This window comes from Lissotriton helveticus, chromosome 1_1 (assembly GCF_964261635.1).
Source record: "Lissotriton helveticus chromosome 1_1, aLisHel1.1, whole genome shotgun sequence".
Lineage (NCBI taxonomy): Eukaryota > Metazoa > Chordata > Amphibia > Caudata > Salamandridae > Lissotriton > Lissotriton helveticus.
The window spans coordinates 1745377054-1745393606 of NC_136057.1; the positions used below are offsets into that span (position 1 = coordinate 1745377054).

Below are 16553 nucleotides of genomic sequence, written 5' to 3' on the forward strand. Positions count from 1 at the left end.
TAAATTACTGCCTAATCACCCACTGCCTGGAATTTCATTGCTTGTCCATAAATCCTGTATACTGGTGTTTCCCAAATTGGGTTGCACCCCACTGGTCTCTTGCAAGCTTTTTTTGAGTGGGTCAAAGTCAGAGCCATAAAGATGCCTACAAATTCTGTGATTATCTTGTCAGATTTGCGTGTTTCAGAGACTGAAGTCTAATATCAGACTGCCTTCTGACAAATTGCTACTTATTTTTAGCATTGGGTATGGATTACTTTTCTTTCTTTCTGACTGCGAAGTGAGGAGTATTTAGTTAATTGTTACCGTCTTTGTGGCGCACTGGGAGTGTGAAAGTAAAGGCTGGACAATGTTTTTTTTTTGCAACAAAATGTAACTAGCTCCAAATGCAGCAGTTCCAGTTCGAAAAGCAAATCTGAAGCAATTGTTTTTTGTAATTCAGTAGTGTGCTGGAAACTGATTTGAATGGAATCAAAACGAATCTTGACACTTTACTTGGTGATGTACAAATTAAGTCGCAGAAACCAGACTTCCATACTTTATCATTTGTATTATACAGTGTTATCTGTAAAACTGTAGGTAGTGTACAGAAGACAGCCTACAGTTCAGGACGTTAAAAGGGATGCCTTCACAATGAATACTCTGCACCGCCCTATATTGTCTATTTGAGTGTGTACTGTTCTCTCATGATCTCTATTGTAGCTAGATCAAAGACTCTGCACCGCCTTATTTTACTGTATCTGATTTTTTACTTGTATCTTATCAGCACATGACTGCTATCCTATTATGCTACCGTTTACTATACTGTACCCAATTATTATGTCTAGTCACCCTCCTGTTGCCCACTCCCCCCCCTGTGAAGCGCTCTGATATCTGTAAAGATCTTGTTCGCGCTATATAAAACTTTGAATAAAATAAGTCCAACATCTCCTTGTGTAAATGAATTTGCACATTTTTACCATGTCAAGGCTCAAAGGGCTACTGAAATTCTACCAGTCCAACTCACCTTTGCTGACCTGAGGTTTTCAGTGTATTTTTAACCCAGGGTGCTCAGGCCGCATGCAATGTCAGAGTGCAGCACAATGACATTTTAGTTATTATTCTCTTAGGATCTGTGAATTGTTTATAATTCATGTCGGGTAGGTTGTTATTCCCATAGGTCACGTGTAAACAAACACAATGTAGAAGTAAAGCTATTTAACTGAACACAAAAAATGGAATTGTTTTCAGACCAATAGACCTGCCTCAACAATGAGGTTTCTCCAAATCAATCCATTAAGGACCCCTTTTCCCCATAAAATCACCTGCTTGGGGTCTGAATACTTTACCAAGAAGCTGCCCTTGCATCAAGTTCTAAAGAATTTTCCAACTAAAACGAAGAAAAATGTGTTTTTTTTAGATGACCCCTCAATCTTTTATATAAAAGACTGTCCATAATGTATTTGCTCCATAATAATGAATACAGTGGAGTTGTAGGTTCGATTATTCACACTATGATGAAGGAAAATACACAAGTAATCTCTTTGGTTATTTATACACCGCTCATGGGAGAATGATCTACCGACTTGTATTAAGCTACAGGATCCCAGCGCTACAAGTCCTAATGCAGCATAATCATGCCGCATACCATTATGCTCAGAGCGCTTCTGGTTTAAAAAAAAAAATACAGCATTTGTACGTAAAGTTGACTAAAGCAAAATGGAGACCGACTGTTAAGTTTACATCAGCATTTGGACCCTTGACTAGGTAAAAGGCAAGCAAATTGAATTGCTCAAGGAGATGCCTGGCCGCAGTATTAATTGGTAACAGCCTGAACTCTGAACACATGAGCCTATGATGTAGGTTGGCTTTACGTACCCTCCGTGACATTCCTCCCCCTAGCATACACGAGTGCACTATTTATTGAGAAACTTGGAATACATTCTGTCTTATTGCTGATTAGAAACATCTAAACTGTCCACAACTGCAAAGCAATCATGACCATCTTATTTCAATACTTTAATCTGGTTGATACTCAGTATGCTAATGTAGAGGTCTGACCAGAAACCACTGCAGCTTACATGTGTGTCTGGTTTAATGTTGCTCTGGCTGAACCAACAGGGGGGCTCAGGCCTCACTATGCCCTGGAATGTAGGTACACCTTCGGTCTTCTCCACAGCCCTGGGGTGACAGATGTAGAGGTGTCTTTAGTCATTGAGATTTCTTAGCTGAATCAGTCGCAGTAGAGTGGGCCTGCGTGTAGACTGCAGGCATCGGCGGTTCACTGGGAGTGATTTGGTCCCTGCAGTGCTGGGAACCACGTTGACATTGTTCCACTTAGGCTTCGAGTGACTGGTGCGGTGGTGTCTTTAGGTATCTGGTTTCTATGAGCACTAAGTCCTCACAGGAGTCTGGTTGCCTGCAGGCAACCTACTTATGGGCTCACTCATAAAATGTTACTAAACCTGCAGGTCTTGTACCTTGAATCTACTTTACCTAACTGTAATTTACTTGACCCATGAACTGGTCCCATTGTGTGATCCTAGGCAAATGCATATTTAAGTGCTCTCATGTGACAAGGAAGAGAAAGGAAAGTTCACTATTTCTGCTTTACAAAACTTTTTAGTTACTAAATGTTTGTGCCATCTATAATAAGAATTAAGCCCATATATAAGGTACACTTGATCCCTGGCTTGTCAGTCTTAGTTCACTAATAGGATTGTCATCTGAGCAGGGGCAGACATTTCCCAGTTCATTTTTAAAAACGAACTTTTCATAACCATTACTAAAGCATGATGTAGTAGAACGGTCATTTACAGATGGCATTTCAATGGAAATGTGGTACAAAACTTTTCCACCATGTTTTACTGATATAAATTTGTAGCTCAAACAATTTAGGAAATTGTTTCAGCAAAAATAAAAAAGACTAGATCAGAACACTACTTGGTGATGTGGACATTTTTTATACCACAGATTAACAAAAAGTCTTCATAACTAGTGAAATATATTTTAAATATTTGAACAGTTCACTTATACGCTATTTCAGTGTTAGGAAAAAAAAACTGAAATCTTACAGCCTTTCATTTCACATGCTTTGCACAGCGTGATTGTTGCACAATTCACTTTACAAAATCCTCTGACTTCAATCGCACAAAAGTAAATGTAGGAAGACAATCTGCCTTTTTGACCTGTGCCCTACTTGAGGGCTTGCAGACCACAAAAGCTACCAAATGAGATTGGGTGTTCAAGAGCACTACACTTGAGCCCAGCACTAGGTCTTTGTCTAACCTTCGACTTCAATCCAGGGTAGGGTGAGGCTTGTAGTCTAGACCTTCTCACCAGTTATGTTTGTTTCCTTTCACATTCCAGTAAAAGCAGCCCAAAACTAGTTATTTGAACTGGCTAGTAGATGTCTTTGTCTGAAACATTCCTGGTTGGTGGTCATTAAATAGAAATACGGTCATTTATAAATATGTATTTGGGGGGAGACAAATCATGTGGCTTTTATGTAGTTTCATTTTCATGACCACTAGTTTTAATGTCCGCTTTAAAAGTAATCTTCTCTCCCCCTTTTAGGTTTTGTGCTAGCTGTACTCGTTTAGATGAAATCCGGCTTAAAGAAATGCCCAGAGTGTCAGATCCTCAAGAAGAGATGGATGGTAAAGTTTTTTATTCTTTGGCATCCAAAAATGGAGTGCAATACAAGGCAGGAGATGGAGTATTACTGCTGCCAGATGCTTTCTCTTTCAGGTCAGTATGTCTGTATAGGCAGTGTAATGGCACTCTTAAAGTGATGTACAAGCTTCTACAATTTATGCTATAATGGTTGCTTTTGATGCTACAGATTTGCTGGTTGGTGGTGGCCAATGCCACGACCACCAGTGCATTGGCTGCAGGTGATCTGGGTTGATATTTTTGTGGTGGTGGTTCCAAAGTTGTCCGTTACTGGACATCAGTTGTAACAATGATATGGGGGGGGGTAGATTGTTTGCACTCCCAACTGCATGATAAAGTGCACCTTTCTATAATGCAGTACACTTCGAATAATATAATTGTTACATGCAGTCCAAGTCTTACTGAGGTTGGTGAGTAACTGCATTAATAGCCTGCCAGGTCTTATCTTGAAGACTTGCTTATAGCCACTGAGTTTATAAAATTCAAGAGGGTGATACAGTTCATTCAACTGAACAGTCAATGGCACGTAATTGACTGCTTTTAAAATGATCCATTTCTTCAGTTTGGTGGGAAGCGTAACCACTATCTGAATCCTTCTTAAAACGATCAATATATTGGCCCAAGTTGCACGCATACAAAGTGTGTAATTTAAAAAATTTTGTCTACTAGTTTTGAAATGTTGAAGGGCTGCATACCAGTTCTTCAAAATTACAAGACTATTGACGTTGATTCCCTTCAGATGCATTGTATGTTCTGTTCTTCCCTGGCAGTCGTGACTTCCCTGCTGTAGCCCATTTTTGAGTAGTTTAGTAGACCATTAAGACCCCAAGGTATGCAAGCCATTGTGATGGTGGGCCTACTATTGTTTAACAGAGCTAAATATTACTATTCCTGCAACTATGTGGCTTTATCCCTGTAATTAGTCTATACTATAGATGGTTTCATGATTTAAACATGAGCAACATTCATGCACTGCTTACTAACATTTGAGGGTTGAACATCCTATGATGGTATGAAGTCCATAAACTCAAACTTCATACTCTGACAAAGTGGCAAAAATTTAAATGGCTTTCCTGAAAGTAATATAATTGAGTGCCTCAGCCATGCTCCTATGTTGAATGCTTGCACTCTGTTCCTGCTGGTGTGGTTCTGTGCTTGTCTGAGCAGGATAGTTATTGGACAACTGACTTGTGAGTCTTAAATATATCTACCCTTATCAGTGTCAAGGTAGGCAGCCCGACTAAGCGCCCTCCGAGGAAAGATGATGTGGATGAAGACTTGTATCCAGAGTATTACCGAAAAACCTCAGACTATATAAAGGGCAGTAATCTGGAAGCCCCAGAACCTTACCGGATTGGGCGGATTAAAGAGATCTACTGCAACAAACGCAGCAATGGCAAGCCCAACGAGTCCGATATCAAGCTGCGTATTATCAAATTCTACAGGTGAGGTTTGACTTCTGAATCCTTTTGCGGCAATGTCTCTTAAGAGTGTCAACTGCTGCCTTTTATGGAATGGCTGAGAATCCTGTATTAAATTGCACTCCGCTAGATTAAGATTTTGGCGTAATCAAATGTCGCCACTCTACCAGTGATGCTTGTGTGAATGAATCGTGTTGACTGCACTAAATAGATGTAGCTTATAAAAAGTAAACCTTTGGTTGTGTTCCATATGCCTCTAAACATCTAGTGCTAGAACATCGGTGCTTGGTGTTACACAGTGCTGTGCATGTTGGGGGGGGGGGGGGAGGCGGCTGCGGTTCAATGTTCTACAAAGTATGACTGTACTAGCTATATATTTTTGGGTACACCTGGTGTAGTCAATTTGCTCTCTGCTACACTGCATCAAATCCTAGATAGCTTAATTTAGTCTTGAATAGTATTCTTTCAAACCCTTTTTGTTCTAGACCTGAGAATACCCACAAGTTCATGAAGGCTAGTTACCACGCTGATATTAACCTGCTCTACTGGAGTGATGAGGAGGTCGTGATTGAGTTCAAAGATGTCCAAGGCCGTTGTACTGTGGAATATGGTGAAGATTTGACTGAGTCCATTCAGGAGTATTCTGCTGGCGGATCGGACCGTTTTTACTTCCTTGAGGTAGAGTTCAGTTTACAAAATACTTTAAGGTTCATAGAACTATAAGAAAGCTTGTGCTTTCTCCATCTGCATCAATGCAAGGGTATCTCCACTATTATCTTTAGTTACGTTATGACAAAACTCACTTTCAATGGGCTGTGCTGAATCGATGTTCCTCTGGTCACCCTAAAATGCCAGCTCCTACCGCTGCATCAGTAACTTGTATACTGGGTCAGCCAGGATCAGATCTTTGCTTTTCTCAGTAGCACATGGGGCGTAGTAGTTTAATCTGTTGGCAGTGTTAAGCGAGCATGGGTGCAAACCTCAGCTACAGCAGAGTAGCTGATGGGGTTGGCTTTTACCTGCACAGTTCACTATCTTGCATTGGGTAAAGATCAGCTCGAAGTTGTAAATTGTATTCTATACCCTAGGGTTTACTGTCCCTTTCGTATTTCATTGTGATGTCTTCCACTACACTTTCCATCCAGCTTTGCAGCAGATTGGTTAGAAAGTGATCACCCACGTGAGTTAGTTTCACCATGCATTTACAGCATATGCTTGTAATGCTTCAGTGACCCGTTTTACCCTGCCTCTATACTTGAGTGGCACAAATTTCATGGTATACTTTTGGACCGGTCTGTCAATGTATGTGGATGGAAGGAGTGACTCAGCACGTGTAAAAGCAATACGTGCTCCTTTACTCTAGGAATGGACACCTTTGTATAAATAACCTGTTTCTGATGAATACATCTGCCAGTGGATTCCTCACCTTGTGAATACCCCCCTTGCGTCAGCAGCATTCGGATATTCTTTTGTAGCTTCGCGCCGACGTGGACGACGTCATAGAGGCACGGCATCGCACGCGACTCCGCTGACGTCACTGACACTACAATAGGCCCACGCCGGCGTGATGACATCAGTTCACTTTTTTCGTCGACGCGAACGGTTTCGGGGAATCTCAGTAGCTATTTAGTGACTTTGTTGCCTTTATCTTCGCTTTTCTGCTTCTTTGTTTCAACACGATGTCGACAAAGAAGACCGGCTTCAAGCCCTGCAGGGAGTGTGGGAAAATGATGTCCATCACGGACCCGCACGAGGACTGCATATGGTGTTTAAGCTCTGACCATGATGTGGATGGATGTTCATCTTGTCGGAAGATGAACCCGAAAGCCCTGCGGGAAAGAGACCAAGCTTCTGGTGGCGAAGCTGATGGGTGACCAGGGAAGAAAATCTTCGAGATCTCGTTCGAGAAGGTCGAGATTGAAGTCAAGATCCAGGTCTCGAGGAGTCTTCTTCGAAGTCCGCTTCAGACCATGCTTCGAAGTCCGCTTCAGACCATGCGTCGAAGTCCGCTTCAGACCATGCTTCGAAGTAGAGGAGGAGACATAAGAAGAAGAGACATGAGTCCCGGTGTTACGGTAAGGAGTCTGGGTTGAGGTCACCGAACAAGGTACGTTCCAAGGTGGTCATGTTGATGTCTCGTATCAGGAAGGTGAGGCTTCGCCTTCGGAGTCGCAAGTACAGTCGCCGACTCTGGCTTCGAATCCGTCTCCGTCCCTGGCCCGAGATGAGGAGGAAGTTCATGTGGATGAGGATTCTGCGCCTGTCGAAGAGCCAAATCCGAACCCTCCAAGACCAGCCTGAGGGTTTTCAGCCACCCTTCCCAGCCCTAGGCCAGGACCCATCAGTGTTTTTAAACACTATGTATGGTGTCTTTTCAAGGGCGTGGTGCACCTTCGGGTCCCGTGGGTCCTCAGGCCTTCAATTAGGAGTCCCTCACTCCTATGCTCCAGCTCCTTTCATGCCGGCTCCGACGCCGCCATGGCAATACCCGGTTCCGCCGAGGTAGACGCCGGTACTGGCGTCGCCCGCTCCAGATCGGCAACCCACTGGACCATCGGATTCGATACCGACTTAGGTTCTGGCTCCGTCTGAGTCATTGGTGGATCCGGCGGCGAGGCGTGTTAACCTCATGCGTGCGGCGCATTTTACTGCCGTGCGCTGAGTTTTTAAAAACCAGCGTATCATGACGAGCTCAGCTCGTCAAGAGCGTACGACAGGCGTACCTCATGACGAGCTGAGCTCGTCATAGCGTTGAAGGGGTTAAGGAGAGGTCCAGGAGAGAAGCACAGCGCCTTATGAGGAGCGCAGATATTTGAAGTCACATCCTGATATGGAGGAAGATGAACTGGAGGATGACTGTTTTGAGGATCTAGCTGATGCTAGTGGACTTGATTTTTCTCCAGAGTGGGAGCGCATCAGTTCTGATGCGCCTTCAAAGGACGTCCAGCCTTATGTGGTGATGAGGAAGGCATCGGAACTTCTGCAATTGACTTTACCTACAGTGGAGTTTAAGTCCAATCTTCTAAAGGAAGTTTTACATTCACCCAGCTCTGTGGTGGAACCATTGCTTCCGTTTAATGAGGCCTTAACGGAGCCTATTATGGAGGTATGGAAAAAGCCACTATCAGCACCTGCGGTTTCCAAGAGTGTGGCGAGAAGGTACAGGGGTTGCGCCTGAAGACCCTTCTCTTCTGACGTCTCCTCATCTGGTCATACAAGCAGCCTGTTCCAAAAAGACTGTTAGTGCGTTTCCTCAGGTGCCTGGTGATAAGGATGCCAAAAAACAAGATCAGGTGGCTAAAAAGACCTTCTCCTCTGCGAGTATGTCATTTAAGTCAACTAATGCTCGCAGCTATGTGTGTGGACTGCGATGACGATGTTACACTGTTCTTGTTTTTAAAGAGGAAGGGGCTAACTCCTATTAAAATCGGTTTTTGTTAAGTTCCCTATCCTTTTTTTAATCACCACCTATTTGTTTTTGCACTGCACTTTCCCATCATATCAACATCATGTGGTAGTACCGAGTGATTGTGGGTCGCTAGCCCGAACAGGCTATCAGGGTATGCTGGTATCAATGATCAAGAGATACAATACCCGATAAGGATTACCAAATGAGAATATTGATCCATACAAGACTTTTGATGGGAATCCTTAACTAGGGGTGACTTACGCTTACTGGGGCTTCACTTTTGGTGATATGGTCTGGTAGATCAACGGTGCTTATCCTGATGGACAATTGACATGGGTACAAAAATATAGAATCACTATTGGATTTCTAAAATAGACCCCTAAGTTTGTTTATTATTATTAACTAATGCCAATTGCCTTATGGGGAGGTATGTACATGCCCTTATGGATACAATGTGTTCTTTGGCTCCTAAGATTCCTGATGACCGCAGGAAGGATTTTGAGGAGGTGTTATCAGACGCACAGGCGGCAGCACGTCCAGTAATACAACGTGGACTGGACACTGCAGACTCGGTGGCACGTATCATGGGCACTGCGGTTGCCACAAGGAGATCGGCTTGGCTGAAATCTTCGGACTTTTCAGCAGATGTTCAGGCTGCTTTGCTGGATCTGCCGTTCGATGGATCTGGTCTCTTTGGCAAAAAGGCGGATACAGCCTTAGAAAGATTTAAAGACAGCAGGGCTACTGCCAAATCTTTAGGGCTTCAAATCCGAGGTTCTACGGCCAAGAGGTTCAGAGGGTTTGGATGCTCTTCCTTTTGCAACTATCGGCAAGGTCAGCAGCAGCAGCAGAATCCCTTGTACAGGTCTTATAGGGGAAAACAAAGGGCTCGGCCTCGGTCGTCAAGCCTCTTCCTCCTCTACCTCCTCCAACCCCCCCCAGCCACAGAAAAGCAGCCCTAGATCCGCCATTCAGAATCATGTGGGTCCAGTGGGGGGTCGGCTTACCTACTTTCTACAGGATTGGAATCGGTTACATCCGATCTTTGGGTTCTCAATCTCGTAGAAAATGGGTATGCCCTTCCCTTTCTGGAATTCCCTCCCAATTACCCTCCTTGCCAAGGTTTTTGCACAGAGGAACATATGTTGTTTCTACAGGAGGAAGTGCTGACAGTTAAGAAAGGGTGTGATAGAGATGGTCCCAGAGCAGGAAAGGGGTCAGGGAATCTACTCCCGGTGTTTTCTGATACCCAAAAAGGATGGCAGGCTTCGTCCAATCCTGGATCTCAGGATCTTGAATCTCTATCTGAAAAGAGAAATTCAAGATGCTGACCCAAGCGCTGCTGGAAGAAGACTGGATGGTGTCGCTCGACTTGCAGGATGCGTATTTCCACATCCCAATCATGAAGTCGCACAGGAAGTATCTCTGTTTTACGGTGGGATCGCAACACTATCAGTTTGCGGTCCTTCCTTTTGGAATTACTACTGCGCCTCGAGTCTTCACCAAGGTGATGGCGGTGGTGGCAGCACATCTCAGAAGGTCGGGGATTCCAGTATTCCCCTTTTTGGACGACTGGCTGATCAAGGCAGTCGTCAGAGAAGGTGCTCCAGCATCTGCAGGAGACAACTCAGTTGTTGTACCGGTTGGGTTTTTTGATAAATGTACCCAAGTATCACCTGGTGCCCTCCCAGCGCAACCTGTTCATAGGTGCTGTACTGGACACAACGGTATGTCGTGCATTCCCTCCACCTCAAAGGATTCGCAACATACAGGAAATGATTCCTTTATTTTACAATGGAGCGGTCGTTCCAGTCCTGAAGGTCCTTCGCCTGCTCGGTCTGATGGCTTCCTGCAGTCTGTTGGTCAACCATGCACGCTGGCACATGAGGGCGCTCCAGTGGTGCCTCCGCAGGCAGTGGTATCAACACAACAGATCTCGGGGAGTCTGTGAGGATCTCCAGAGAAACTGCGGCGGATCTGTCTTGGTGTGGAAGGCAATCTGTCTCAGGGAAAGCCTTTTCATCTACCTCCTCCGGCGGCCACAGTGATAACTGATGCATCCACTCTATGGTGGGGTGCTCATCTGGAGGATCTCTAGGTCAAAGGTCTTTGGTCTCCAGAAGAAAGGTTGCCTCACATCAACCTTCTGGAATTGAGGGCAATACGTCTGGCGCTCAAGGCCTTCCTCCCTTCCCTTCGCGGTCTGTCGGTGCAAGTCCTGACGGACAACACGACCACGATGTGGTAGATCAACAAGCCGGGAGGAGTGGGGTCGCAGTGTCTCTGCAGGGAGGCTCTGCGCCTCTGGTCCTGGGTTCAGGACCACCAGATTTGTCTGATGGCAAATCATCTTGCCGGAGTTCTGAACGTGCGAGCAGACGGCCTCGGTCTGCAGTTCTTGGCCGACCACGAGTGGAGGCTACACCCAGAGGTGGTTAGTCACGTCTTTCGGACGTGGGGACTCCTCAGGTCGACCTGTTTGCCACTCTCGAGAATGCTCACTGCCCGTCATTCTGCAGCCTCCAGTTTCCGATGCAGGGAGCCTTGGGGGACGCGTTTCAGTTGAGTTGGGACTCTCCACTCCTTTACGCGTTTCTTCCCATACCTTTGATTCCTCGGGTTCTGAGGAAGATTCGCCAAGGCCGGGCCCAAGTTATTGGTCGCCCCGGATTGGCCAAGAAGGGAGTGGTGCACGGATCTTCCCCCTCTCGCCCGCAGCTCAGTTTCCCGTTCAGGGCAGATCTCCTCTCTCAAATGGGAGGGGCAGGTTCTACACCCCACCTCCAGACATTACACCTTAATGCTTGGAGATTGAACGGGGCAACCTGAACTCTTTTTCTCTCTCTCACGATGTGGTGGATGTCATATCAGCTAGGCGTGACTCCACGAAGTCCATTTATTCTTACAGATGGGCTAAATTTGTCTTTGTGTGGGGAGAGATCTGTTGACCCTTTGAAAGCCCATTTATCTGATATAATTCAGTTTGCTCTTTCTTTGGCGCAGCAAGGATTTGCTGTTGCTACGGTGAAGGGCTATCTTTCGGCTTTGTCGGCTTTTCTCTGTTTGCCGGATCAGCCGTCTCTTTTCAAATCTCCTGTGGTTTTGAGATTTCTGAAGGGCCTCACAAATAAGTTCCCTCCTACTCCTTTTATTGTTCCTCAGTGGGATTTAAATCTTGTATTAACCTACTTGATAGGTACTCCCTTCGAAACCTTGCACAAGTGTCCCATGAGGCTTTTATCTTTTAAGACAGTCTTCCTGGTTGCGATCACCTCGGCAAAGAGGGTAAGTGAGTTTCAAGCTCTTAATTCCAAGCCCCCGTTCTTGACCATTCATGCTGATCGAATGGTTCTTAGGACCAGGGCTGCTTTTCTCCCTAAGGTGGTGTCTCCCTTCCACCTAGGTCAATCTATTACCCTTCCTACCTTTTTATCCTCTCCCTCACCCTTCCAAGGAGGAGTAGAGGCTACACTGTCTGGACCCCAAGAGGGCGGTGAGTTTTTATATTGATAGAACTAAAGACTATCGATTGGATGACCAGCTCTTCGTTGGGTTTGCTGGCTGCAAGAAAGGAAGAGTGGTACATAAAAGGACTCTGTCAAGATGTATCATCCTCTGTATAAAGATCTGCTACTCTTTGGCTGGTAAGGATCCTCCAGAGGGTATAAGAGCTCACTCTACTAGAGCTAAGTCTTCGACTTCTGCACTTTCAAGAGGTGTGCCGGTTGAGGACATTTGTAGAGCGACGACTTGGGCCTCCTCCACACTTTCGCAAAGCATTATTGCTTGGACACTGAGGTGAGGAGGGACGGCCACTTTGCGCGCTCTGTCCTCAAGGATTTCTTGGTATAGCAGTGGACACACTCCTCCGGGAGTGGGGACTGCTGTGGGACTCTATTCACAAGGTGAGGAATCCACTGGCAGATGTATCTATCAGAGGAACAAGTTACTTACCTTCGGTAACGCTTTTTCTGGTAGATACAGTATCTGCCTGTGGATTCCTCACTGACCCACCTGCCTCCCCGTTGTCCACTCTTCTATACCAGAGTCGCTGTAATGTTTTTATTTTATTGTCAAGGAGTTTATTTCAAATGTTTTATTGCATTTGCTTCACACTGTTACCTTGATATTTGTACTGCGTATATGTCTACTGTCATTGGTCTGTCCGTGTGCCTCGAAGGCACGGGAAAAAAGGGCGGAACTGCTATCATGCCGGCATGGGCCTATTGTAGTGTCGGTGACGTCAGCAGAGTCGCGTGCAATGCCGTGCCTCTATGACGTCGTCCACATCGGCGCAAAGCTACAAAAGAATTTCCGAATGTTGCTGACGCAAGGGGGATATTCACAAGGTGAGGAATCCCCAGGCAGATACTGTATCTACCAGAAAAAGCATTACCGAAGGTAAGTAACTTTTCTTTTGGACTGAAGCTGGGTTTACAGCTAGTGCGCTTGGCCATGCTGTGCATTTACATTTGGCTAATGGCCGATTGGCTCATTTAACTGAAGTGCCTAGTATGATACCCAGGGCTAGTAAGTTAAAAGTAAACAGTCGACTGCAGCACTTGATTTTGTCACCATTGCTGTGATATGGTGAAAATGTGACTTGAGGCTTACGACTGCAGCTTGGTCAGACTGTTTTTTTCCTGCTAACTACATGGTAAAACGCTTTTCTCAGGTGGAGACTTTCTTCTTTAAGATTAGCTACTCATAGGGATGGCCTTGGCAGCCCACCACTAAAAAGGGCATGGTCCTTTTATTTGACATGCAAGGTGTAGTAAGCTGGCTCTCTGTAGTGTACTAAAACGAAATACACTGTGTGGAGTGCACGGAGACCCAGATAGGTATGCAGATGCAAAAGTAGATAATACGAACGCTCTATTTGTGGTAGTGTGGGTGAGTAGTTGGGCTTATAAGAGGCAAATGCTAAGCCTTTGTTGTGCTAACGAAGGCAATAAATAAGATGCGCCCTAAGAATAAATCTGAGACCAGTTTGCACAAAACTTATATAAAATTTTAAGACCAAGAACTTCGTTCATAAGTAAGTTCGTTTTTAGTTATGATTTTTCAAAGTTAGGAAAAACTCTTGTGTGCGCAATTACGCACAATACATTCCTATGGAGGAGCTTTTTAACAAATGCATATAATCGTACAGTCAATTCTAGAGGTTCACCATCTGCGTTTAGGTTAGTAGCAGGTGAAGTTCATGGTTCCAGCGGGTGGTTGGGAGCATCACAGAATCGGCTGGGAGCAGGGTGCCGAGGTCATTAGTAGCCGGTGCTTTACGAATAAGGGGGGCCACCTAAAAAAAAGATGCTGCACCTGGGCTTGGAGGTAACCCACACGAGATCAGGTCGCAATTGCCTCTGGACCACGGGAACACACTGGTTCGTCTGTGTCCCGTATAGGCTGGGTGCTGAGAAGGAAAATCAGCTGATCTGTGATTTGCTGTCCAGACTGATTGCTGGAAAACTTGACTAATCTCGAAGTGTCTTGGGTCTATACATCCTTTGACAGGTACTTGATTCCTGGGCAGTTGAAGTCTGCATTGGACTCTTCTGTTAGTTGCAGGTCATCCGGTACCCTGGGGATTGATACAGCATGCCTGTTAGGTCCTGGTATCTTCACACTGTCGGGGAGACAGTTTACCTCCCAGGACATAAGTACCGCTTCCTGGGTGGCAGCAGCATCTGTCAGGCTGGATGTAGGAAGCTGGGTCGAATCTCAGAAGTGTACAGAGCTCAATATAAACCCAAAGAGCTCTATTGGTGCTGGTGTGGTGAGCAGCCGTAGGCCTAACACAGGAATGGAAGACATTTATTGCACCAATAACTGACAACTCAAAGGAGATCACCCAAATTTTATAAAAATAAGCTTTAAGTTTTATTCTAGGACCTATTTCTTTGAAAGACTAAGGTATTTATTTTTCCTGAAAAACGTACTTCCCTTTTTGCAAACATCAACACTGCAATTTTCAAACAGTTCAGTGTTTTGAAACAACAATGCAGTTTCACAGGTAAGCACCCAACTTACAGATCCAGTCTGCGGGATTTAAGATAGGCAGAGTGCAAATGTCAGGTAAGCACAGTCTGTGCCATCGCCACAGGGGCAGCTACTAGGTGCAGTGGTCAAATTTAGAGATGGACCCAATGCTTTTCAATGGAGACTGGGGGTGCTTGCAGCCACACTGCTTGCAGATACATAGATCTGTTGCAGGGGCCAAGCTTTGGGGGGAGGGGGCTTAGAGCAAGCAGGAGGGGGGCCATAAGGCAGCACCAATTATACACCAAGGGTGGCAGGGTGCAAATACAGCGTCAGGCACCCAATGCCTTTTTAATAGAGAAACTCAGTTGGACAAACAGGCTGCAGGTGTCGCACCAGAGGCCGAACAGCAACAGCATAGTTAAGGTGGGGAGGGTCGTAGGGGCACCTGCTGTCCAACTCACAAAGACCAAAGGGCTTCTGATACATTAGTGTCCTGTGACATGAGATTATTCTTGCTGGTTGCAGTCAGGGGGAGCCTCTGGATTCGGTCTGTAGGTGGTGTAGAGTACAGGAGGGGTCAGCCAACGCTGGATTTGAGGTCAGTATTGCTGGGTGACCTGTCCTGGATCAGTGGGCCACCTGGACACTGATCCAGGTGGATCCGGAGATGTCTGATGCAGAGTAGTCAGGACTTTCCGATCCGAAGGTCACCAAAGTTCTTTGCAAGTTTCATGGATAGATTTGTTGTCCTCTGGTCTCTCTTCTCTGTAGAAGGGCAGGCAGTCTTCCTCTGGTTCTGGAAGTCACTGGCTGCAGAACAGGTGCATTCTTTTGCAGGGTCTTTGAAGTTGGAGACAGGCCAGTAGGGCTGGTGCTAAATCAGTAGGTGTCTTCAGGCTTCGCTACATGGCGTCTTCGTCCTTCTTAGAGCGGTATGAACTAGTTTTCAGGTCTGGGGGAGCTGCCCAACTACTGAATTTAGAGGTGTTTTAAGTATATATCCGGGCCAATGGGCACCTTACCTGGGGAGACAACCCCCTCAGTGATGCCACCCTCCTGTGGGAGTGGGGCATTGTCCTAGCCCTGATTGGAAGTATTTCCATCTTCAAGATGGTGGGGACTGAAAGATGTTTTACACCGTGTCACCTAAACACAGGTAAGTTGGGATGTTAGGTTGCAAGGACAATGTCGCTCCTATAGTCCCATGGGGCTTTAGGTGCAGGGGTGCCTTTGACATGTTTCTCACCAGAGCCAGTCACAGCCAGCCTTTGAATTCACACTGTAGCATTAAGTCCTGGAGGCGGCAGCCAATGCTGGACTTGGACTCTAGATCACTGGGTAACCTTTTGTGGATTGATGGACCACCTGGACACATGCCGGAGGAGTCTAGTTCAGCATGGTCTAGAATCGCTGCTCCGGAGGGTGCCGGAGGCTTTTGTGTTGGTTTCTTGTGAGCAGAGCTGCTGTGCACGAGAGTTGAGGTATTCAAAGGCAGGCAGTCTTCCCGGCGGCTGTGGAGGTCGTTGACTGCAGGCGTTGTTTGTTCACAGGATCTTCGAAGCCTGGGGTAGTCACCTAAATACTATACTTGGTGGGTGTATTAATGGAGTGACGGGGTCAATGGGCACCTTACCTGGGTGTCCTCAATTATGTTACATTTCAGTGGGAGGGGGCATAGTAGTAGTGCTGATTTGGAAGTTCTGCTGCAATCTTACCCCATCTCCCACCTGCCCTGGAGGTGCATTGTTTTTGGTCCCAGAGGTGATTCTCATGACCCAGGTGTCCAGAAACATGTCTGGGGTTGGCAGGCTGCCTACAGCTAGTCTGACCACCAGGGTTGGTAGGCCATCTTAGTGCATGTTTAAATACCTCCACCACTGGCATTAGTGTGGGTTTATTTGGAGCAGTAGTTCAGTACCAAACGCTCCTGTTTTCAAAGAACCCATAATGGTGCTGTGGACCTAGAGTAGTCTAGTTTCCAGCCCATATACTCTAGTGTTTCCCTGGCACTTACAATGTTAAATATTGGACTTAAATATTGTAGGGGCATATCTGCTCATGCTGATAAGCCCACACCTGTAGTGTAG

At 45.8% G+C, this 16553-nt stretch overlaps 1 protein-coding gene across 1 annotated transcript in view; it reads left to right on the top strand.

The window, feature by feature from the left end:
• Nucleotides 1–16553, top strand: part of DNMT1 (DNA methyltransferase 1) — a 104374-nt gene that overhangs the window by 34778 nt on the left and 53043 nt on the right. The window contains exons 21-23 of the mRNA XM_078689239.1: nt 3556–3729; nt 4875–5099; nt 5561–5753. Of these exons, the coding sequence (XP_078545365.1) occupies nt 3556–3729; nt 4875–5099; nt 5561–5753 (592 nt within the window). The remainder of the gene's footprint in view (nt 1–3555; nt 3730–4874; nt 5100–5560; nt 5754–16553) is intronic.